This window comes from Anabas testudineus, chromosome 12 (assembly GCF_900324465.2).
Source record: "Anabas testudineus chromosome 12, fAnaTes1.2, whole genome shotgun sequence".
Lineage (NCBI taxonomy): Eukaryota > Metazoa > Chordata > Actinopteri > Anabantiformes > Anabantidae > Anabas > Anabas testudineus.
The window spans coordinates 12,113,505-12,138,328 of NC_046621.1; the positions used below are offsets into that span (position 1 = coordinate 12,113,505).

A 24,824-nucleotide genomic window follows, 5' to 3' on the forward strand; every position below is an offset into this window, starting at 1 on the left:
GGTAGGATGGGGTCAAAGTGCTAAAGTGCTGCAGTGGCTATAGTGGATTGAATGACCATTACATAATTTACTAAATCCTGTCATTAATGAAATTAACAAATACGTTTTTGGCATTTTACGTGCACGCTTTCCACTTGGGTGAGCACACCGTGGGACAAACGCTCTCCAGCGTCACTTTGGATCGGTGCTCATCTCCGCTGCGCCACCGTCGGGCACACGCGTCCTGATGTGGAGGTGATGTGCGTTTTTTTTTTTTTTTTTTTTTTGGTGATTTCCTCTCGGGCTGCTGCACAGCTGCTGCTTCTTTAAGAGCCACCGCCCGCCCCCTCTCCTGTATTTTTAGCTGAGCCAGCCACTTCATTTGCTGGATAAGACAGACAGTTGTGTACCGTATGATCTCACTTAATCGTTTTAATAAATCACATCAAATCTTATACTGCGGTTTCGCCGGGGGCCTACAGCCAGCTGTTGCCTGGATATGTCGTATGTGGTAGACGTTTGTCCCGCCGCTGTCGGATGCTGAAACGCGCAATCAGCCTGTGGATGCTTGATGTCCATTATGAAACGCAATGCTGCACAGGGGACCGAATATTAGGCGCAGTGCTTCTGAGACCAAATGAATTACAGGAAATCAATTTAGCTGCAACATACTCCTAGGGTGGTCCAGCATCTTTCTCCTCAGCCCCTTGCTACCTGTCTTCTCTTGGATTGTGGATAACGAGAAGCCTTCAAGACGGAGGGGGTGGTGGAGCATCGAGGAAAAAATAGGGGCAATATGAGAGAGCGGGACTTCATGCCCAATATGGAGAGGGGCAAACCTGCTACTTACACGGGGGACAAAAAGGCAAAGATGGCTGCTAAGACTAACAAGAAGTGGGTGAGACTAGCCACTGTTTTCGCTTACGTATTGTCCGTGTCCTTAGCAGCCATTATCCTGGCAATTTACTACAGCTTGATCTGGAAACCGACCAGTGCATCCTCGTCTACGGAGAAGCCGAGGGAGGTCACCCCTACCGCAAACATCTCCACTAATTTCTCCACAAGCAGCAACGTCTCAGAGTGGAACTCTACACAAACGAGACTTCTGTCCTTCAGCCAGACCAGGCAGGACACGACCCCTCACAGTGCAGCGTTTCAGTCGGACGACAGAGTCGAGAGCGCGGCCGTGTCCCCGCGCGGTGCCGGAGCAGACATTGCGCACTCGCAGCAGGAGGGAGGACTCTACGCATCTTCCCACGGTCGCACAAGCGCGGAGAGATCGGTCACTCTGGGCAGAGAGGCATACGCGTCTCAGTCACAGGTGAGCCACTACATCCCGTCGAGCACCAGGGGATCAGACGCTGCGCTTGTGGAGGACGATGAGGAGACGGAGGCGCACAGACTTGGAGAAGGGGCGACAGGCAAAAGCGACCCCGAGCAGGTGTCTGCAGATGCTGCCACTGTTCCTCCGACCTCCGCAATGAGAGGAAACTGATGGGGCCCCCATTCCCACCAACACCCTCTGTCACTGCCCCAACAAGAGAACAAGTGTTTTTTACAGACTCTGTGCCGCAGGTCGGATAACACACAAATCTCTTTTGTTTAAATTCATTTTGCAGAGCCTCTTGTGGATACTGAACTGCTCGTATTGACTGATTATTTGCTCTTGGGACTGAGTAAAGAGGAGACCTCGCTTCTTCAGTGAACACTGTTTACCCTTCAACACTAACTATGCGTTTTATTTGTTTTAGGACATCTGTATGCCTTAAATCAATGTGCGTCTACTTTACCTCGGACGGCTTCTGAGGCCACCAACCTTCCTGTGTGTGTGGACAAGATTGGTGCAGATGTTTTTGGTAAATTAATAGGACTCAGGCTCCAGAGATTGCTGTTGGTTTTTGCAGGACATAAACATGTCTCACAGGCACATAGCGCTTAACATCACTGCCATCACAGGCTGGTATAAATCAATACTGCATTATTGCATTTTAACTTAGGCTGTACTTTTCTTTTCATGGATCAAACCTGGATCCTAAGTAGAAAAACCTGCATTATTGAGTTATGCTCAGGTATGTGCATATAACCATGTAAATGTATTGTGTATTTGGTTATGTACATATAGGGCAGGCATACATCTTTTTGGCCTCTATGAACATTTAGTGTAATTAGATGATTTTTATCAAAGGTACAGTATGTATAATAGGTATAACTATATCAAAAGGTACAAATAAACATCCTTAGAAAGTTCATTTCTATGGTTTTATAATAGAACTATGTAACTATGTGAACTAATCACTGACATTATACTGTATTTTAATGATATTTTATTTATTCAGAGCCAGAATGGATAATATATATTCAAATAAATGTTAGGTTTTTTTCCCATCAGCTAACATTTTGTTTAAAAAAATGAAAAGTCTGATGCATTTAAATGACCTGGGGCTCTCTTTAGAGTGTAACAATAATGTGCAAAGCCCACATTTATTGATTCACATGAAGAGGCAGGTTCAACAGAAATAATAATAACTGTGCAAGTACAAAGAGTACTGTGGTTCAGGAGGCAGAGTAATCGTCCATAAAATGCAGGGTTGATGAACGATGCCTTGTTTCATCTGTCATAAGTGTCCTTGAGCAAGACACTGAACCCCAAGTTGGCCCCGGTGGGTCAGGCCAGCTGCATGGTGGAGTGTGTGATTGTTAATGGGTGATTGAGAAGCAGTGTAAAGTGCTCTGAGTACCAATAAGGTAGAAAAGCGCTATACACCTGCAGACCGTTTGTCATTTACTTAGTTTAAGCTCAGTCTGGGATTCTGGCCCTTTAATTATCTGAGTGAACTGTCTACTGTTTGATCAGAGGAACTGTCTGCTCCTCATGACAAGACAAGCATTCATACTCCCGCCTGCCACAGTTCACTCTTCTCAGCTCTCCCTAAAACCCCTTCACACAGTCACATGTGGTGAACTGTGAAATAAGACCAAACAACCCTGTGTGCTCTCTCAGCAGCATGTGAGGGAGGTGTATCGATTTAAGAGCTCTGTTGTTGAGCCGAACAAAACAGAAAAGAACACATTACACAATACCGCTTGGTGCTATTTTGATCCAGCTCCCTCTGAAAAGGACTATTTGGCTGAAAGGTTTGGCTTCTCTGCTGGCGGTGACAAGCATCATTCACCATCGCACTCAAAATAAATCCGCTTGATTTCCGCCGAGTAGCCGGGCGCTTCAGTAACGTTGTGCCGTGATGTAAACGGTGATGACATTCACTGTTGTGTTAACATGACAGATATTCAGAACCGAAGCCAAGGTATGTTGTCTGGTGAATTAAACAGGAAGTCCATTCATCAGACAAGACAACACAAGACCCAAACGTCCCCCATCCACACAAAATGTAATATAGAGTGCGTGCAACACAGTGACAGGCCAGGCCTCTGGGTATTGACTGGCCTTCACAGATGTGTTTCCAGTACCTCTCACAGCTCCTTGTGATATATGAGTAATTACAGCATGAGATCAGTAGTGACAGACATTGCTGTAAGAGGACAGGACCTGACCTTATGACTCTTGATCTAAGTCACCCAGGCAGATGATTTCATTAGCTGATGTGAAATCAGCCATATGTTACAGTAAAGTTCACTGTGAGATTCATTTGTTTTGCAGCTCCATCAAGGCATTAAATGACACGACATCGCTTAACGGGCTAAAACGTCTAAAAGCAGATTACATTTATCAAATCCGATAAAAATAGAATGCCATTTGTCATAGCTGCTCATGTTGGCCTTTTCGTAGCACAACTGTTTTTCACTGGTGGCGGTTGCAGCTGCAATTTATCACTTTAATGTCAGAAGCAGAAGAATTCACCATGAACGTAAAATAAACTGTGAAGGAAAAGTTGCCTGTAACGATATAAAAATAATGCTGCTAATAAGGTTAATTGCAAAAGAAAGCACATTCTCCTATGCCAAAAGATCCCCTCCTGAAATGTTTGACTGTGTTAAAGCATGTGTTTGATATGGTTTTAATACAAACTAATTCAATTAACGCTGTAGAAATATTTGAATATTACCATCATTGTCGATTATTTAAAAAAAAATCTCCAAAATCTACAACTGGAGACAAGAAATGAGTTCAAATTCAGTTTCTACATCACAGGTCACAAAATCACAACATAGCCACCTTCAGTAGATACATGTAAAAACATCCTCCTGCATTATTGTGCACATTGAGCCACAAACATCCAAGTGAAGTAACAACAAAAAAAAAAAAAATGATGAGTGCCCCTAAAGTTCTACTTGCCAGAAACAAGTTTCCTCATCAGACCTTTCCAACAAAGCTGCAGGGACTGAAGACCTTTCAATATAGCATTGCTTGAACAAGACACCATCATGAATGTTATGAAATATTAACACTATGACAGCAAAAACAATAGCTTTTCCAATTATCAAAAGGCCACATGTGTGTAGTTATTCATTATAAAATAGCTGTGTGTATAGACAGGGACTGCTTTGTCCTTTTTATAATGATGTTGTCTCAAGACATGAACAGTATGCAGCAACGATTTTTCAATCACTGTTACTTTGCAGCACTGATACACCTTTCACACAAGACATGTTGACAGGTTCCTATTCAGTATACTCATGGGGAGCGTGCCAAAGAAACTAAGAAAGTTGTATCATCATAACGCTGCAAAAGAAATTAAATTAGAATTCACAGGTGTACCTAATGAAGTGGCCAGTGAGTGCATTTTCATACAATCACACAAAAATACATTTGTTTATACTGATTCACTTGATTTATTAAGTAATAACAAACTGACTGAACCAGTACAACATGTCAGACAGAACAGGGGGAAGTTGCCAGCCCTGCCTCTCGTCTCCAGGCACGGGGGGACCAGAGGGAGGATGGCATGGGGCAGAGCACGCACTCTCCTTGATCAGGGCAGCTGTTGAGGCGTGGCTGTTATATCCTGAACCATGACAGGGCTGAGGGGGGATGACGCACAAGCTCAGTGGGGACCTCCAACCTGTCTGCGCCAGGTTTTGCCAGGGTCACAAGGCTGGGCCAGACCTCGCTGCTACTTAATCTACAAACGTCAGCTTTAATGAAAACCCAAAGGAAGGCAAATAAGAACCATAAATAACAATCAGAGAATTCAGATTCTAAGTTAAAACCATAACTTTGACATTTTGAGAAACACTGCTTTTCTTGTTTTTATTAGAGACTGATGCTTTTCTCATATATTTTCAGTAAATAACTATATGAAATCAACAGCTCATTAGTTTAGCACTAAGACTGTAAATGGGGAAACAGCTAGCCAGGCTGCCTGAAGGCATTCACATAGATGCACCTCTAAAGCTCACAAATTAAGCAGATACATCTCTTTTGTCGAGCTTGTACTAAAACTGTAGTGTAAACTTACAAGTGTTTTTACATTGTGTGAGATATGACTATTGACTGTTGATTTCCTTGGGTGTCATTCCTGGGGTGTCATTGTCACCATGAAGTTAATATAATGTTACTAGCACTTACTTGTGTCATTTCTTTTTTCATCTTTTTAGTCTGAAAAAAGGAAACACTCACATTTCTGTATTATTATTATTATTGCTCCAACATGGTTTGAATGCACTTACTGTAAGTAAGTGAAGAAAAGTGTGACAAATAAATGGAAGATACCAGGAATATCATGGCTTTAAGAGACAGCTGATGTCAATTGAACCTTTCTCTAACTCACCATTTCCAAACAGCACCGAAACAAAGAGCTATTGTTGTGCACAAATCAGGCTCCTGAGTGACCTACAGTGACAGGCTTCAGCAGCACCTCGCTTAAAAGCAGCTTTTAACAAAAGCTGAGCTTTTTTGGATTTTTCTGCAGAAAGGCAAACATCTGAAGTCTCTCTTTACTGCAGAGCGCAGCTGACATAATCCTACACTGCACTTTAATCCTCTACTCCAGCCTACAGGACTTATTACCATAATATCAACACCCCCACTGTAGTGTACTATTGCGTCAGACCCTTCAAACTATTAGCGAGCTTAGCACCAAAGTGAAACAGAAGTGCCATGGATAGAAATGCTGTGTTTTGTAATATCAATATAGGAATCAAATATCTTCACAATTGTGTTCAAAAGAATAAAGTAAAGCATTTCAGTTTGTTTTCAATCTGCGTGAGGCTGCTGTACACACTGTACACCAGGCCACAAGCCTCGGTGACAGAAGGCTGCTATGGAGATACCCTCGGGAAGAGATAATTAAAATAGTAACACCTATGGGAAGTCGCACCTGTAGCGCTGAGAGGGAGTCGTTTCCAGTATCACAGCCCCGCAGAGAGCTCATCTGAAATTAAATCTAACATCAAAGCATACTCAATGGACTGAGGTCAAACTTTATGGGCTGTAGTGCTGCAACTTGCTCTACATTTCTAGGCATCTACTCACAACAGTGATAGTCACAAAGTAATACCAGTCATAATCAGAGAGTTTGAAACACAGAAAAACTTTATTGATGATGCCTCCTTCTTTCAAAAGTTGCTCTACAGTAAATTAAGTTATGTTGCACACAGATTTAAATTAGCATGAGCACTGGGACGAGTAAAAAGCTGGGATCACATCTTGACACACTCACACACACTCATACCCAAGCATACACAGACATTTATTTCTTCCTTATGAGTGCATGGGAAAACATGGACGACAGCAAGGGGCGCCCCGGTGGAGCAAAACGACTACAACCACCTTCTCATTTAAGCCTGATGATAATGCAGATGTCTAATAAGAAAATGAACACGTCCTAAACACGGACAAACTGCTGGTTGTAGGTCCTAAATTGAATTTCTCTAAACTGAATCCCACAGGGAACTTTAAATATTTTAGAGGTAATATGTAAGACCTGCTTTTCAAACATGTTTCTTTTAACATTCATTTAAATTCCACATATCGGACAGAATAAGGCCCCTATTCAAAAAACAGCAGATTTTCTCTGTTGATGGCTGGACTGACCTCAAACACTGACTTGCCTCCTGGTTTCCCGGTGTGCTTCCACTAGTTCCTGATGATTTGTATTTTATGTAACAGCTGAGGCTGACAGGGCCACGCAGCTAAGAGCATGTCCACTATGTTCTCTACTTAAGGTTACATAACCATTTACTATACTGTAGCATTGCCAAAAGCCAAAAACCTCTTTGAGGACAGAGCACTTGTAAGGCTTCTTACTACAGTTGCCACTGATACCAAAAATTAAATATTAAACTGGCAATAAATAAAAACAAATCCATACACGTCACAATGAAAAAAACAGCAACTATAATGCACGTTGTTTTGAAACCATTTTAGATTTGCAAAATTATACATATTTTACCACCTTCGATATCTAAAAACATCAATATGCAAGGCACAACAACTGGCTAAATTCTCAATGAGTAAGCTTTTTAAAAATACGAATTGTCTCTCATGATTATAAAACAGAAAAAATGACAATGCCAAAGGACAATACCTGCTGAATCACAGTGCTTTGACTTTGGACTAATGGCTGAACCCTTGTGGACCTGGAAGATTTATTTTCAAGAGCCTGTTCCACCTTTCTGCAAAGGGACTCTTAACACTGGCTGTTTACCAAACAGCGTCAGCTACTGAAAACACGTTATTAAATCTGAGGAAGACCAGAAAACAGGAATTCAGCTGTAAAACTACACTTCAGGGAGCACAGAAGCAATATGTTAAAGGGCATGCTTGAGATTTTAGTCACATTGCTGTGTCATTTATCACTTCAAAATTTCTTTTTAAACCTTCGTACTACTCATTTCAGCGATGCTTTTAGCAAATTTCTTTCCACTGGGTGCTCCAGCGATTTAGATTTGTGCTTGCAGAAATTTGATGTCTGTGGAGAGAAAGATTCAGATATGAAATAGTCGGAATCTGCAGAGACATAAGGCTGAGATATCCTGACTTTCACTCCCTATTATGTCTAGCTTCAAAAACACTGAATGCTACATTTCCCAGAAAGCCCATCATTACTGTGCCCAGTCTAAAACCTCCAAGAGCAGAGGCAGCACAGCCACATTCCCCACTGTGGATTGTTTCTTTAAGATCTTTCCACTGCCCAAACCTCCCTCTGCTAAAGAAATCTAAGAAATCCTTGTTCAGCATGTTTTTCAGCACCACGACCTTGTCTCAGACTGTGGACTACAATTCACAGCTAGCTTGTGGGCTGAGTTCAGCAGGCTGCTTGTGATCTCTGTCAGTTTGTCCTCCAGCTTTCATCCTTAATCCAATGATAAATGTCCGAGACTCTGGACATCGGAGATCTGGAGACTGGACGCCACCTACTGTTCCATAGACCGGACATGATATCTGAAAAATGTGGTCTTTGTAGAGTATGCGCATTATTCTCTAACATCCTCTACAACAGAACCGATCCCGCTCCAGTCTATGGTTGCCAACTGCTCTCGTTCACCAACCAAGAAGCAGTGGTGCCATCAGCTCAAGCCCTGTTCTGGAGATGTAGCTCAGCTGAAGCAGAAGCTCTAAAAGCCCAGATTTAATCATTTCATGGATAAAAAGAGAGCGAATAGACATTGCTCTCCTAAACACCTTAAACTAAGAGAGCGAGAGAGATCTCAGGACTCCCACTTGACAGAAGGAGCTGCAGAAGTGGCGTCTTCAATAAGAGCTACAAACCCACCATCACCAGTAGTTAAAGACAGAGCAAATCCATTATATAACTTCTATGTATATTGTAACAACTAGAAATGTGTAACTAGTGCAATGACAGCCTAACATAGCTGGTTAATTAATCTAGCAAGCTAAGTTAGGTAAGTTAGGTGGTTTTAGTAGCAGTGCAACAACAACAACAACATAGTGGTCGACCACCATCTTGGACTACTGTGAGGACGCTCCCACATAATTTCTCCAGGAACCATTCCCATCTTTCCCATCCTGCTGACCTGACATGAACGCAGATTTACACAGGCTTCATAAATTAGTGATTTCCTTTGGAGACATAGAGGACATTATATACAACTGTCAGTTGTATATAATGTAGCAGGCTGGATAATACTAAACAAAAAGAGTAATTTAAGCTTAGTGCGTAGAGTGTCCCTTAATGTAGTCAATAACAAAACCATTTATGTCAGTAGTAAAACTTAACAGTGTCCTGATAAGTGGCCAATAAGATAATAAGTCTCAAATGTGGTCATGAATTCATGAAAGGCCATTGAACGATGCTGAAAGAAGTAAATCAACTCTATTTGTGACTGCGGGTTTGTCACTGCTGTATAATCAGACTTAATTAAATACAGACGTTTTATTATTGAAAATACCCATAAGGCAGAATCAGGCACTCAATAATTTAACTGTGGCTGATGTTTATTGTCAAGGGCTACCTAGGTTAAACCAATTAGCTCCTGATATGTACCTTGAAATTTTCATACAAATGTAAACATTCATTGATATTGCACTCAAGCAGCATACTAACACACTGTATGCCGGTACACATGTTTTTATATTTGTAAAGTGCTTTGATATAAAAAATATTGGAGCAGGGAGAATGTTCACCATTCCTATGTCAAATTTTAGATATGTGAAAACTTGAGTTAGTGGGATGTGCCAGAGCAAAATGAAACCATGGTTTTGTGTGTAAGCCATAAACCAGGTATCTAAAATGAGACACTTTAAGTACAATGATGCATCCAAAAAGAGGCGAGGCTCTGTCGCTGTTTTGGTTTCAGTATTTACATCCCGAAAATGGCAATCAAACAATCTTCCCATGCTCTCGTGCCTGCAACAAAGGAAGGGAAAAAAGGTACATGTAAGTGTTGGTTTAAACTGATTTCCTTTACATAATTTTCATAGACTAGTTTTTTATTACAGGCTCATCACGTCTCTTAACCATTTGACTGATTCAAGGAGCCGGTCATTTACAGTATAATCAGGCCATTCCAGAGCTTGGTGAGATGAAGCGGCATTTCCCCTGCAGACTAAACATGTCTCAGTGGTGCTAAATGTACTTAAACTGAAATTGGATATTAGCTAACTGCAGAGCAGATCCACTACCTATCTCTCTCGCCATCCATTTAACTCTTCATCCATTTGCACTTTCCTCCGCCAATCCATTTACACATCTATTGATTCTCCCATCCCGTCTTTTTGTCTATTGCACTGACCTTATCACTGCTGGTGGAGTGTGTTGGGTGCGTTTCTCCTGACTCCAGGCTCAGGACCGACAGACCCGAGTCTATTAGTTCCTCTATGAGAGAAGGGCGAGCATCAGTGTAATGTGAGGTCATTCAGACACTTTCAGAAATGTCGGCGACCAGTGACGCTACTGCATACCTGGGTTTGTGTTGCTGATGTTGCACTTGGCAAGCTCAATAGGCTGGTCAGAGCTCTCCTGTATAGAGGCACTGCCTTTTTCAGCAGGGGGGTGGATAGGAGCTGTGGGGATGATGCTGTCCTTTTTAGTACATTCAATTTCAGAAGTTAGCTGCTGGGCAACAGGAGGAGCAGACAGACCACATCCATGATCCTGAGCGCTACTGTCATCCTGCTTGGCACTTTCAAGAACCCCGTGCTGCCCCTGTGTTTCCTGTTTGTACTTTTTAGGTAAGGAAGCTTTTAGGGAGCTTGGATTTCTGGATTCTGAGCTGACAGAGTCCTCACAGCCCATAGTTCCCCTCATATGTGCCACTTGGATGAGTTCCTCTGAGAAGCGTACCTTCTTCTCAGAACCCCGAGGGGACGAGGACTCTGCCTTCTCCTGAGCGGGGGTCTCCTCTCTCAAGGTAGAAGCCGACACAGGAGCTATGGATTCACTCACATCCTCACATGTACTCGTAGAATCTGGGCTCGACGACGGTTTCGTTTTCGAGTCCTGATCTTTCTGATCTTCTGCATCAGTATCTGTGAGGGCATCAAGTTCCTCCAAGAATTCCTCCAGTGTTGTGTCAGGTGTCTAACGAATAAGACAGGAACAACATGTTTATGTGTTTCTTCTTCACCTCATATTTACATTGATTCAGATTTAACCTCTCACCTGTACGTTTTCTCCATCTTCATTTGCTTGCCATCTGAAAAATGATTTTTTTTTTCAGATATTTAGTAATATAAACATGATTTGATACAACATGTGCATGTATGTAACTAATAGAAATAAACAATGAATAACATTTTGGAGAATTATAATATGGAGCTACACCTACTTAGCTTAGCATAAAGACAGCACTCAGCAGCACAGGCTGATAACAAGAGCCTGTCAGGAGTGCTGCTTTGTACAGTTCTGACCCTACTGCCATCGTCGAGACACAAAAACAGAATATCTGTGGGCACTTTACACTTTGACAGACTATAATACCTCAATTAAAGGCCTGTGGTCTTGTGGCTTTTCGAGACTACGAGCAATGTTTGTGTAACAAAGCAGCCCGAAAACCTCGCTACCCAGAACAGAAGCTCGCTTCACAACAGAGGAAAAGATGCAGTGAGACATGCACGAGGCCTCCTGGGCTATTTAATCAGCTGTCACAACTTCTAAATCAGGTCTCACGACATCCAGGGGAATTTGTACAGAAGGGCACAGTGCAGGAAAACAACATCCCTTCCCACATCCTTTTTGCATATTTCATTCGTTTGTTTTGTCCTCACAGTCAATTAAGGCTGTGGTCAGGGATATCCCAATGTCTAAATCATCTTTAACGTCAGGCTGTTGTGTACAGTACCAAACTAAACAACGTTCCGCAGTCACTGACCTTCTGGCCCTTCCAGTCAGACGATCTTTGCCTTTTGCTTTACTGCTCATCACTAGTACATTTTTAGTTCCCTTGTCTTTGCCTCTCTTCTCATGACCTAAGATAGAGGAAAAGTAAAGTCACAATTAAATTATATTTTACAAGTGCATTACTCTTCTTGCCAGAAATAACACTGTATCTTCAATCCGATCCTCAATGTGTGGGCAGAATTTTCTCTCAACCACTCTGTCCCTTTGTCTCCCCAGGTGATATCCCACCACATTACTCTGTGTAATGATCTGCTTCTGAATAATGTCCCCCGGACCAAAGGCATTACGCTATAAAAGCAAGAGCTTCTAAAAGAATAGAAAACAATCATTTTTAAATAGGTTTTCTCAGCTTTTAGGAGCAGAATGTGATGTTTAAAAGACAGTAAACTGATTATAAAATAAATATAAAATAGTCTGCATACCTCTTGAGTCAGCTCCTGTCCTGACTTGTCCTTTTTTAGCATGTCGTCCTTGGATTTGAAAAAAATGAATAAAAAATAAGGACCAAGATATGAATGAAACCCATTTTTATCCTAGTGTTCTTCGTCTGGAGTGTGTTTGGATGTCTCACCTCTAGTGGAAGGCCCCCAGTCTCTGTCAGGCAAGGATTTGTCTGAAAACCTGAAATCAGAGCCTCAGTTTAGACAGGAACATAAACAAGCGTAAGCAATGTGTTGGGTCATATTACAAAATACTTTATCACTATTTATTCAGATGACATAACAACCCATCTCCATCAACTGGCTCTTCCTACACTGGAGCAGCATCATTGAACATTATTAAGGGCATACATACATACATATAAATATACGATTTTGCTGAACCGGTAAGAGGGCTGCTCCATGAGTCACACCCTTGCTTTTTACATCCACTCAAACCATTTAAATTGTTGAATCAAAAACACATTTCCTCTTCTATTCTGGCTTGATGACCTTGTCTAAGCCTCGCCAAATAAGGCAAGGCATTCCACTGCTTATGCCGAACTAAAAATAGCTGCTCCTCTCTTGTCTCTTTACATTTTGATGCTTCCTTAAACAGCACATTAATTTACTCTGCAACTTGGACATCCTTCGTACTTCAGTGCAGTTTGTTTAAAATTTAACAAACACCAAAATGAATTGAATTAATGAATGTAATTTTTCTTCTGGTGAGTTCTGGGTGCTATTGAGCGTGCTGGTTTTGAAATCAGAGGATGCTTTAAAATGTCTTTAAATATAGAAGACTACACAATAACTTAGAATAACATATAGTATCACATAATTTGCATACATTTTCACCTAAAAAGTAATTATTTGGTGAGCATTTTGCAGCATCCCATTCTGTTCTGTTTGTCAACATACATCTACACTAAATATCAATCCAGCAAGCAACAGACAAGGCAACATTTTCCTTGTTATTATAATTGCTGATCAGGCATCCACAATACATTTTAGGAAACACTAACCAAAGTAACTCTGAATATATGTTAATAAGAGCTGTCTAAAATCAAAATGCTAACACTAACCAAGCCAGCTGCTCGCGTAGATTCGTGACAGTGAGATCAATCTTCACATAGAGTTTCAGCAAGGAAGCGAAAATGCATTTTTCCCAAAATGTCAAACTATTATAAAGAAAACATCCTGAGGGGGATTAGCATCAGCATAACAATATTATTTAGTGAAAACAAAAACAAAAGATAAACAGTTGAGTTCCCTCAATGCTCAGTGGCCAATGGGAACATGAGCGTGCATGTGAAGTGAAATGCTGCAGAAGAATAAACATGTCCCGTCAATGTTTCCCGGGCGAAGATTTAAAAAGGACGTTGTCTCTGTGCATGCAAGATGTGAATGCATACAGCCATATAATGGTATAAAGAGCAGCTCTGACAAAGTGACAAAGTGCCTTAGGGAAAGCTGAATATTAAGAACCCTTACATGTTCTCAGTTTTGTCCATGTCCCACGCCCGTCTCCACTGGCCCTTAGCATTTTTATGGCGTGCCACTCGCTCCCTGTCGATCTGCTCGCGCTCTTTCTTCCACCTCAGATACTCCTCCTGCTCCTCTTTTGATGTGGGGATGTTGAGGTCTGTGGTGGCCTGCGGGCTCTCAGAATCCTGCAGGGGTACAAAAACATTTCAGAATATTTGAATGCACAAAAAAAATACCTCAATACTTCAATATAGATTTATATGAGGGTTTATCAGGGTCAGAAAATATGCAATACATTATAGCATCATTGATTAGACCAGTGGAGGGAACAAGTTCACCAAAACCCTCAACTTTATCATGGGTGGCCTTCAACAAGAACAGTTCCTCGTATTTAAATGAATATTTAAAACAGCAACAGGGCAATAGAGAGATCAGTGGGGTTCAAAAACTGAATCAAACAGGTCTACTTTGTTATTATTGTAAATGCTACTGTGAACACTAATGCTCTAGGTCCAGTTACCTTCCATTTGATCACAAAAAGATTCTTGTTTTCTTTTACCATGATGGCTGTGAGGCGACACAATCCAATTCTTTGAGACAATATTCCAGGAAAAGTGCAGTGTGAAGTAAATGCAATTAGGTCGCCTTCCTCCGTTCCCCTCTTAACCTGTTTATTGATTACTCTGATGAGAGCAGAAAGGATTGCGTGTTAATACTAAAGGGAGATCTGATGCAGGCTCTTTAGTACATCAAAGGGGACAGAGGCTGCGTGCTCTTGTAACAAAGCTGCGAGCGAACCAGGAGTGAACCAGGACTACAAACAGCACCCTGCCTTGAGGAAAATCACATAAAAGAGCAGCAGTCTCTCTGAGATATTGCCTGTGAGTGTTCAGTTTTACAGAGCGGGAGATTATTTTGGTATCTAAGTGACATTTCCGAGTAAAAGGGGGAGAGAATCTACATGCTGCTGTGCACATTATGTCTCACAGCTAACAGTAAAACAGTCGGAGAATAGAGACACAGTGCCAGCAAGAAACTACGATGATGTTTTCCCCTCAGGTGTGGACCAATCATAGCCAAGTAAACATGTTGCCATTCTGCGTGCAATTATTGGAGATCTTAACATCTGTGCTCATCCCTCTGTTTTCCATCTCTTCTCCCCTCCCTTTCCGGTGGCCCCCAGAGGAGGCTGGGGCCCACGAGGGAAGACGTTTCTCACATGTTCTAACAGGCCATCTCCTGTTGCCACCCCAGCCGCCCTACTAATTAGCACTTTTCAATTTCTCGCCTCGATGGGGCCTCATTGGGAAGTTGTCGGGGGCCAAAGAGAGGTAAAGTGGACTTTTCACAGTCGGGGAAATGCAGAGAGAGCATGACTCTGGCTCAATCTGTCGAATTTAGATGATTACATCATAAATAGACAATAGTGAAAAAAATAATGATAGCTTCAAAAAAGCTGCACTGATCTAAGCTCAAAATATGCCTGAAGAGGTGAGGAGTGCATCTGTCTACAAATAAGTAAGCCAAGAGGACCCTTACGCAACACCTCAAAAAACAAACTCTGCATGGTATTCCCTTAAGCATTTATTCAGCTTGGACCGCAGAGCAGGCAAGGTACAGAGATCCAGAGAGGCATGAACAGCATCATTTGTCATGTGGCATATTCAGCGGGCCTTTGAAGCCCATTCTCCCTGCCTCCCCGGTCAGCCTGTTTATCGCAAGCCTGATCTGTGAGACATCTCTCAGCTACTCCTGCTACGTTAACACACGAGGCAACGGGAGGCAGATGGGGACAAGCACTGAAAAAAGGGGCATGTGCATGGCAACGTGTTGTGACTGGATGATGGGTTTTTTTTTTTTTTTTAGAGGGTAGGTTGTGTGTTTCCATTTGTTTCCATTTCTCTCTGTGTTTGTGCGCTTCCACAGCCATGCCAGCACATACGTGTGCTGTTGTACTTAATTCAGTCCTGGCTAATGGGATTTTTCACATCTTGAGGAGGGAATTTGTTAGAGACCGTGCATGTTGTGATGTTCTATGTGTTGTAAGTGTGTGTCTGTGTTAGCAACAAAGGCGCAGTGGTACCTGGCATTGCTCTGAAAGCATGTGATGCTCCTTGGTGTGCTTCTGACCTTGCTTAACCTCATCCTGTCAGAGGAGAAAGACAAGAAAAACAAAGATGACTGTAATAACTATAAGGGTGACAAGACAAATGTGTTGTCAGCCAATTGAACGTCACTGTAAAGACTCGCATAACTGCTACCATAAACAGTAACAGCAAATCAAGTGAGGGAACAGGCTCATCCACTGGGAAAGATTAAGATTACACTGCCCCCAAGTGGTAACGGAGCCACAGCATGACTTGGCACTTGTTTTGTTTTAGTCGACCACTGCAATGGGGTCATCAGGGCAGAGTGCAGTTCGTGGGTCGTTAGACTTCAGTGGAGCGAAAAAGTGAAAATCGCATTATTGCAGATGTGAATTTTGGTTCTGGTATATTTACGGCTGCAGGCTGTGCTCTGGTGAACACAGTGGATGAGTCATGCTGCCATTAACAGCAACACTTCCACGAACAGCTGAGGGGAAATGACAATAAATGCTGGACGGAGTGGTCTGGTGTGCACCAACAGACAATGACGCCCACATACGTACTCACACACACACACACACACACACACTCCGCTACCCACGCTCTAGGGCTGTCTGGCACATACGCACAAAAGACCCCCGACTACTGTGTTTTTTTGTTGTTGTTGTTTTTTTGTCTTTTTGTTTTATTCTCTCTCCTCACACTTCTTCTTCCTCTCCCTCGCTGACCCCTTCGTTGGCACCAAGCCAGGCCGATCTCTTCGGCAGCATAATGAGCCTTTTCAGAGCGAGAAGGCAGTTGAATGTTAATTAGATCAAATCTGCCCTTTCGGGGTGGTGGGAATGGGGAAACAATCATGCCAGAGGAGGGCACAGCACTTAAGGTTTCAAAGAGGAGATGTGGAGGATGGAAACAGACGGTGAGCCTCTCTCTTTCTCTCTCTCTCTCTCTCTCTCTCTCTCTCATGAACTGTACTGTCACGGGGTTCTTACAATCTGACTGGGACAGTACTTCATAGCCACACCCCTATAACAAAGTCATTATATATTTCCAGGGTGTCTGACCGGTACATTCTCATTAGGAAAATATGTCAGAGGCAGGGCAAAGCCATAGTACTGTGCAGTGTATTGCCAGACTGATGCACCACATCATCTTCTCCTGTCTCACCCTTCTGCAGAGTCCTCCCTGCTGTTCTCATAAACCATGTTAAATGATACTGGTTATGTAAACGCCGACTACATGGAAACCAGCTTTCTGGGCTTCACTGATGACTGGTGCACTGGAGCGCTGGCTACTGTTCAGGTGCTGATTCAGACCACTTGACAAATAAAGGGGTTAGAACAGCGTGTTCAGCTGATAGGTTTAGTGCACATTAACTCGGGCAGGCCAGCGAACAGCACTGAGCGTTCGGCATATCAGCCAGTCACACAGAGACTTGTATATACATATTTAGACTGAGCCTCTGCTGGTTTGGTGTCCACAAACCCCTCCTGTGGCTGGACTGTGTCTGTGTTTACAGTGGAGAGGATCAGCTGTCTGTGCTGTGCATCAGCTTATTAACAGGGCAGCTCGTGTGTGTCTGTAGGAGAGAGTGTGTGTGTGTGTGTGTGTGTGTGTGTGTGTGTGTGTGTGTGTGTGTGTGTGTGTGTGTGTGTGTGTGTGTGTGTGCCAGGCTTCAGACTAAGGCAGAGCAGCTGTTCTGGAGTTTCTGCATACCTGGGGGGGCCTAAGGTCAGTGACAGTTTGGCATTTCACTGCCCAGCCGGGGGTACTGCATGTGCCTATCCGTGTTAAACACAGGATCTCAAGCATGTAGTATGAAATAAAGCTACCGATGCTAAATGTAATCTCCAGTCTCTTTGTATTAGTGATAACAACCCCTTTAGTAGAGCTTTTACAGCATCTATCTATCTTTCATTGGCTGAACGCAACCTGTTCCACTCAACCAAAGATATCTACAATACCGTACAACCCAAAGCTGAGTGATTTTTTCATTTGCTAAAAATACAACAAAAGCTCCGCAGAGGGAGAAAGAAGATAAATAGCCATGAGAGCTGAGTGAGATTACATTCATGACTAGAAGCAGTCATATTTTCAGCAGATCTCCTGAAACCAACAGCTCTATTAGCAGCCCCACTTCTCTAATCTCACACCAGTCAGCCCAGCCACAGGCCCAGTCCACCTCCTGTCCACAGCCCATTGTGCTCCATCACCAGAGGGGTGTGGCCGGCCGACATGTCTGACATCTATGTAAAACATGTTGGTGCAGCACCAGAAAAAGAACAAAAAGGGGGTGGTGAGAATGGAAGCAGACTGGAGGGTGCCTGCTGGGTTTTAAATGCTGAAGCATATGATCAGTGAAGCGTTCAGTGTGTTTCATTCAGACCTGTGTTGCTGCGTCTCTCTTGGTGATGTGAGGCTGCTGCTTCCCCTTCCCTGCCGACTCCACATGCCTGGCCTGTCCGTCATCCGCGGGGCTCTTAACATCCACAGGGCCTGGTCTCTTGTCTGGCCTCTCACTCACCACTCTCTTACCCTGGAGGGATGCTTGCACATATTAGACTGTCATAGCTGCAGCTTAGTGAATTGAAATATAACAGTCCTTAAATTATCTGGATTCTGCTTAATGATGATTATGAATTATCATTGACAGGGTACAATATATCGTTTTACCTAATTAATGTGCACAAATGTAAAACTTTTTGTGAACCTTCAGAGAGAACTGATATTTGTTATCAATTATGACATTCAAGGGCCTCAGATGCTCTTATTTCTTTTTTTTTTTTTTTTTTGCATCAGTGAGCTTGATTGTGAGGGTGATAGCATTAGAGCTCGAGCTTCAGGCCTGCTAGCATGGCTGTAATTGTTTTTCTGAGTACTCTCACACTGGACGCTCAATGAGCAGAAAACAACCATATGCAGCCTATTCTGCTGACACCATAGGTACACAGGTTCATTAAAAATTGTGGTAACTGTGTTTAGTTGGAAAAGTTGTTTTTAGCATCTGCCTAGAAACGCGAAAATTACTAAACATTAAAGGTACAATGGGAACTTCTGGGACACAATCTAACCGTGCTCTGCCAAGCCATCCAGGTGTTAGTCTTTTTATTATTAGTCTTTATTTACAATAAATAAGAAATGCAACACTTGCAGATCCAGACATGATTGAACTTCTCTGCATGGTCTGAGCCGAGTTACATTCTGAAGCTTTCTATAACCTTTCTGAATAAATAAAATTTCCTTTCTGAGTTGCAGGTGTATGCTTGGAATATATCTTCTGAATAATATGTGAGTGTAAACAGAGGGTAGTTGGCAGCACTGTACTGCTTTTTACAATATTATCTTTTGGTATTGTGGTGGAGATGCAGACAGGAAACATGGAGAGAGAGAGAGGGCGTGGCATGCAACAAAAGGTCTCCAGCTGGACTTGAACCAGGGATGTTGCGGCTATGTGGCATTAGCATTAAGCATCAGTATCATCTCACATCTGTCCCTAGCAGACAGACAGATGGGAAAGAAAGCTTTCATGTTTTTTGCTCAAGTCACTGTGAAAAGTATATTATATTAAACAACTCGTGTCCCAGACTAAATTTAAGACTATTGTAGAATCAGTGTCAAGTGATTACTTTACTAATTAAGTGTTTTAGCTCCCTTAGCGTTTATAATATTCACAGTTGTTTTCCTGTATCGTCAATGTGTTTCTGTTGTCTGATCCTTATTGGTTGATAAGGATGTTTATTACATTGCTTTCAGCTACAATAGTTCTGATTATTGATTTGAACAAGGAAGCACTTTATGTTATTCATTTCGATCTAACTAGAGGGTTTTGGGTTGTCCTGCTTTAACTTGCCACTTAAAGTAGAAAGGAACACTGTAGTAAATTCACCTTTTTGCCTGCCATGGTGACCATCAGCTGCTTCCTGTGGCCTCGACCAGCACCCTGCAGAGGAACTTCTCCGCCCCGGTCAGGCGTGGTGTCCTGCTGTCCTTTCCCAGCTGGTGAACCACCGCTAAGTTGCTTTGTCACCACCACACGACTCTCCTGCTCCAATCCAAAGAGAGTGTTCAACATATTTATGTAGTTTGTAGCATTGAGTCTCCTACAGTACATATATTACTTTCTGCTGTCTAGTTACCATAACATCTATGCAGCATTATGGCAGCAGTTGTCATATCCATCACCTCATATTGAAATGCAGACACTCACGCTGGTGGACTTGCTGATTGTGATAGTTAGATCATCAGCTTTGCCCTTCCGGCTCTGCAGTGCCATTCCTTCCTCCTCTGCCCTTTTCTTATCCTCCTCCACCTCCTAAATGCACGTCAAAGAAAACAATAACGCAGGAAACCTGTAAGAGTTCCAGTCATTTACAGACAAGACCTCAGACTACTGTTTGACTCCTGAGATACTTGTCCTCACCTTGTACCTCTTCATGAGTGCCTCGTTCTTCCTGCGGAGAGCCTCGATCTTCTTGTCCAGCTCCAAGTCCCTCTCATGATCCCTCTTGGGCATCACGTCACTGGGAGTCTGGGAGGAGATCCACAAGATCATTCAACAATGTCCTCAAATTTTGTCTGATCACACGTGGTCCTGAAACTTTGTCTTTATAAAACAGTCTCACACTGTGAAAATATTTTATTTCAAAAAGAAACTATTCTGATATTGCATTCAAACTGATAAAATAGATACAAGGGATGAGTAAAACATCAACAGCAACAACATAAAAATTTTAACACAGTCTGCTTATAAAGAGACTAGAAACTTTAAAAGTGATTTCATGAATGCATAATCACACTGTAAATGTCTATATATTCACATGTACAGCGATACACTAAATCACCCCAACACCCACCACAGATGGAGCATTCATTAAGAAGCTCAGTTACACAGGCAGGCTGCATATGCAGAGCACCCTAAACACCCAGGAGGAGGCATTAATGCTCACACGACAAGAGGCCCTTAAAAAACATGTGCTGAACACATACAGAGGAGCTACCATCGAGCTCCAAATAAAAGATGATATCAGAGTTTGTGGCTGTTTTATCCTCACTTCTTATTGCAAACCTGTAACTTAGTGAAAATGAAGTGGGGAGATACATTTTTCTTTCTTCATATTCTCTGAAGTGTTTGATTCATCACACAAACAAGAGTGCTCAGAAAATCAGCTCAGTGGCCACAGTCATTAAAAAAAAACTCTCAACTCAATCAGCTAAAACAAGTTTGAATCAGTGGAGGCATCATCTGCTGTTATTCACAGCTGATGAAAAGTGACAACAACGCAGCCAAATTGAAATGTTGCCACTGCCGCTTGTGGAAACTGTGAAACAACATAATTCATTTTGAAGTGCCCCATTCGCCACGCTCTGTATTATAGCGAGGGTTTTGATTCTTGACGGAGACACGATCTAGATTTGTGAAAGTGAGTCAACGTCCCCCTACCGTTGCCCCAGTGATGACAAAAGAGTGGTGGTTGCTTCCATGTGATATTACTAGATCAGGATGATGAGTCACGGCGAGGACACAATGACTCTCACACTGGGGCTGCAACAAATTTGTATTTTTTCGTTTTTCCAACTCTGCTGCACTTATACCTGAAAAGACTGGCTGCCACTGAGATGTTCAACCAACGCATTTAGTATCAGAGACGTCAACCGTTGTTGTTAGGGTGTCAGAACAGACTTTCAGTAATATAAGAAGCACAGCACACCCTGACTTCGGAGGGGTCTCGTTTCAAACCTGCAAACACGCGAGAGAGCATGAATAAAGTTGGGACTCACTCAGAAAGGCAGCAGGCTGGAAAGTGGTTACCTCACAGCTTCTAGTTGTCAGGGCATCCAAACACAACACACCACGAGGACATACCACCAAGAATAGGCGCAAGTGAGAGACACGCTGTCGACTCCAAATCTCAGCAAGGCCTACAGTACGCTGGCCTACACAAACCCAAGTGGAGAGGCTCTGTATGTGGGGATTGTACCCCTCAGTGTTCAGCTGGCCAGTTCTGTGATTGTGCAGCAGCAATGCTAATGTACAAACACACACAATAACAAAACACACAGAGGCGATGTGGGTCTACCAGTGAATGGCACCCATGGCTGGACAGGCAGGCTAAAAGGAAAGGAGGGGGGCCCTGCAGAGAGAAAACTGCCAAGGCTTCCTCCCTACCCTCCTACAGGAGCCACAGCAGGGGAGGGAAAGAGCCAGCGACACAACTGAAACGCTGCATGCAGCCACGGCTAAATCTGCGACACAGCAGAAGAGGAAGAGGGGGGAACCTAATACCAGATAGAGAGCTGGAGAGTGTGGGATGAGACGAGAGAAGGGGAAGGAGAGAGAGAAGGCACTCACAGGTCTTTCCATGTCAGCGGTGAGAGCTGGGCTTGGTCCAGGCAAGAGGTAGCCGAGGCGGCAGAGAGGGCTGCCTGGAGTTGACGATCATGCCTCGATTACAATGAGCCAAGTTGGGCAAGCAGCCAAGACGTCTAACAAATGCACAGAGCTCCCCTGTTAACGGATTTCACAGCACCCACCCGCCTGTCCTCTCCCTCTCTCTCTCTCTCTCCCTCTCTCTCACTCTCTCCAACCCTCCCACCCTTGCACACATATGCTGTCTCGCTTCCTCTCTCCCTTTCTAAAGCACTTGCTCTTTCCCCTCTTCACTTATCCTCTCCTCAAAGCATGCTGGTAAAAAAAAAAAAAAATGAAGCCAGTTAAATTAGCTCTATTTCTCAAATGATATTATGATGTATTAAAATACAATATATTTTCACATTTTCTTTTTTTAATAGAGTTGTGATAAAGTAATAAGAAGAATTTTAGGATAATGTGTGATTGTTTTCTCTTTACTTTTACCTTCTTCTCTAAAGAAATAAAGACCATGGGCTACTGTACATACAGTATCTAAGGCATAGTGGTTGGTATCATTGATCAAAACCAAAACATGCCACTTTAAAAATCCTGACCACACAAATGAGACAACAGCTGTGTCTCATACGAGCTCCAGACTACATGTTTAGAGAACTAAAGAAGCTTCCTAAAGACTGGGATAGGGGGGTTTGGGTGGGGGGGTTGTTGGGAATGATCCAAATTTCCCACAATTCTTCATGCTAGACATGCTGCATCTGCAAAAGCCAAAGTCTGAGAGCATGAACAGTCAGCCTGGCAGACAAATGCCACAGGCAAGAGTGAAGTCAGCCACTTGAGACTCGGAGTCAGTGCTCTGCAAATTTTAAGGCATTATGGAAACAAACACATCTTTCAACATTACCAGTCTGAACTACAGCATTTCTAGCATGCTTGAGCCCACATGCCTTACATTCTGCATCGATCAGTCCTGCTAACGAGCAAAAGCTCTTTATTAAATATTCTAGCATTCAAGTTATTTTAGGATTAATGTGGGAGATGTCTTGAAAAGAAACAGCATGTAGGCCCCTAACATGTTAATACCTGAGAATTACTTTAGTTGAGTTTGACCCTTGTGATCAGGATTATGAACTGCAATAGCAATTGCAACTGAAGCTGTGTATTGGTACGACATAATTCTCAGGGTAATGATAAGTGAAAGGGAACATTTGTGTTATAATTTAAGACATTTGACCTACAGCAATCTACATCTCTCTGACACCGCTTTGACAGTAACCACAGCTGAAGTATTCAGTATGCACCAAATGTAATAAAAATCCATAGTTCTTGTGTCATTTCACTTAAAAATGCACGTGAACCACACATTGATGTTATTTACATCGTTGGAGAAGACATCTTATTGAAATAATTAGGATGTTGTTGTACTCACCGCCACATTTGCTGAATTTACAATCGTCAAAATGGCAGCAGGAGCAGCAGTTTTGCATTTAGGCAACAAGGTGGCGCCACATCATTTGCTAACAGGAGTCTCCAGCTCTGCTTTACACATGTGCAGAGAACTACAGACAGAGATGAGGACAAAAGCGAACAGCTGAAAAAATACTCTCAGCTCGAGGTCTCTGAAAGTGTAAAATGTCTCATTTTAACTTGTTTAGTCCAAAGTCAGGAAGAGACTGTTGAGTTCGGCTCTGATGTTAAATATTACAGTTCTCTTATATTAATAATAGATATAACAAAGACCGGTGATGTCTAATTTTGTCAATATTACAAGGCTGTCTTCTTCTTGATTCTCTACATCCCTCTGCATGTTTAATAACTCTCTTATCATTTGAGACCCTACTATACCAAGCTGTCCTGTAGTAACCTCCCTTCTCCGACCCTTCGCCATCCCTCTGCTCACCTGTTCTGAATTTACTCATCCTATTAGTAGCCTATGTACAAAGACCCAGTTCCACTTAAACTCTGTCTTTTAGCGCGTCTGCCATTGCGTTTCTGTTACCCTTCCTCATACCCTTCATGGACAATGACCTATCCATTCGGGTGAGGAATCGAGCATCCCTTGGCCACACCCATGTATCCAAATCTCCTCCTCGTTCCTCTGGATTTTGTTTGCCATCTCCTGACTACCTGCTTAGTATTGACCCCTGTCTGAACTGCTTTTCTGAGTAAAGAGTTTGAAGTGAAATGTTAATCTGTGTCATGCTTTTTTGGGTCCACTTAACATCAAAAAACAAAAGGATAAACTTACTGAAAAGACTTCTAGGGACTGTTTGTATGGGAAGCTTCACATCTCACTGTTAGCTGTGCGAGCAGTGGAACAATTTGCCATGATCAACAGCAGCTGTGAGGCCCGCTCATGCTTCTTTACTCACGTCTGGTTTATAGTTTCTGCACAATTATGTTTATTGTGCAATCATAACAAATGATCATCTGAATGAAGCTGCGTTTATCAACATCACGAGAAAAGGCCTGGCTTTAAAAGAGGCACATTTCATATTTTCAGTTTCCTGCACAGAGTTTAACTGAGATGAAAAACAGGCTGTTATCCAATTTAATATCACAGTGTTTCTGCAGCTCAACAGGCGGCCTACAGTTTGTATGAAAGTTAAAGTATGCACCACAAAGAGTCTTGTTTGTGCTTGTCCAGATGAAGCTGAGATTGGATGTTCTCCTGCCTGAGCAACAAGTACATTTTGTGTCTATATATGGCAAATCTTCAGCGTTC

At 42.6% G+C, this 24,824-nt stretch overlaps 2 protein-coding genes across 7 annotated transcripts; one reads left to right on the forward strand and one right to left on the reverse strand.

Annotated features, from left to right (window-relative positions):
• Positions 1-357: 357 nt before the first annotated feature.
• Positions 358-2,358, forward strand: LOC113158260. Its single transcript, XM_026354028.1, has one exon. The coding sequence runs from the start codon at positions 776-778 to the stop codon at positions 1,472-1,474; it is 699 nt and encodes a 232-aa protein (XP_026209813.1). The 5' UTR covers positions 358-775; the 3' UTR covers positions 1,475-2,358.
• A 5,702-nt stretch (positions 2,359-8,060) lies between these two features.
• Positions 8,061-24,054, reverse strand: LOC113159864 (coiled-coil domain-containing protein 9B). Of its 6 annotated transcripts, none has more exons than XR_003298646.1 (15): positions 22,085-23,147; positions 20,156-20,263; positions 19,943-20,047; positions 19,622-19,777; positions 18,122-18,271; positions 15,732-15,794; positions 13,655-13,833; positions 12,313-12,362; positions 12,164-12,211; positions 11,713-11,809; positions 11,004-11,037; positions 10,304-10,922; positions 10,135-10,217; positions 8,138-9,749; positions 8,061-8,107 (listed from the first exon to the last, which is right to left on the reverse strand). XR_003298646.1 is itself a non-coding variant. In XM_026356824.1 (15 exons), the coding sequence occupies exons 3-15, from the start codon at positions 22,094-22,096 to the stop codon at positions 10,093-10,095; spliced, it is 1,746 nt and encodes a 581-aa protein (XP_026212609.1). In that variant the 5' UTR covers positions 22,097-22,218; positions 23,529-23,658; positions 24,000-24,054. The 6 variants fall into 6 exon arrangements, 5 of the variants coding, with proteins under 5 accessions (XP_026212610.1, XP_026212609.1, XP_026212611.1 ...); XM_026356824.1 differs by lacking the exons at positions 8,061-8,107; positions 8,138-9,749 and adding exons at positions 23,529-23,658; positions 24,000-24,054 and having other exon boundaries at positions 10,093-10,217; positions 22,085-22,218; XM_026356825.1 differs by having other exon boundaries at positions 8,072-9,749.
• Between the last annotated feature and the right edge of the window lie 770 nt (positions 24,055-24,824).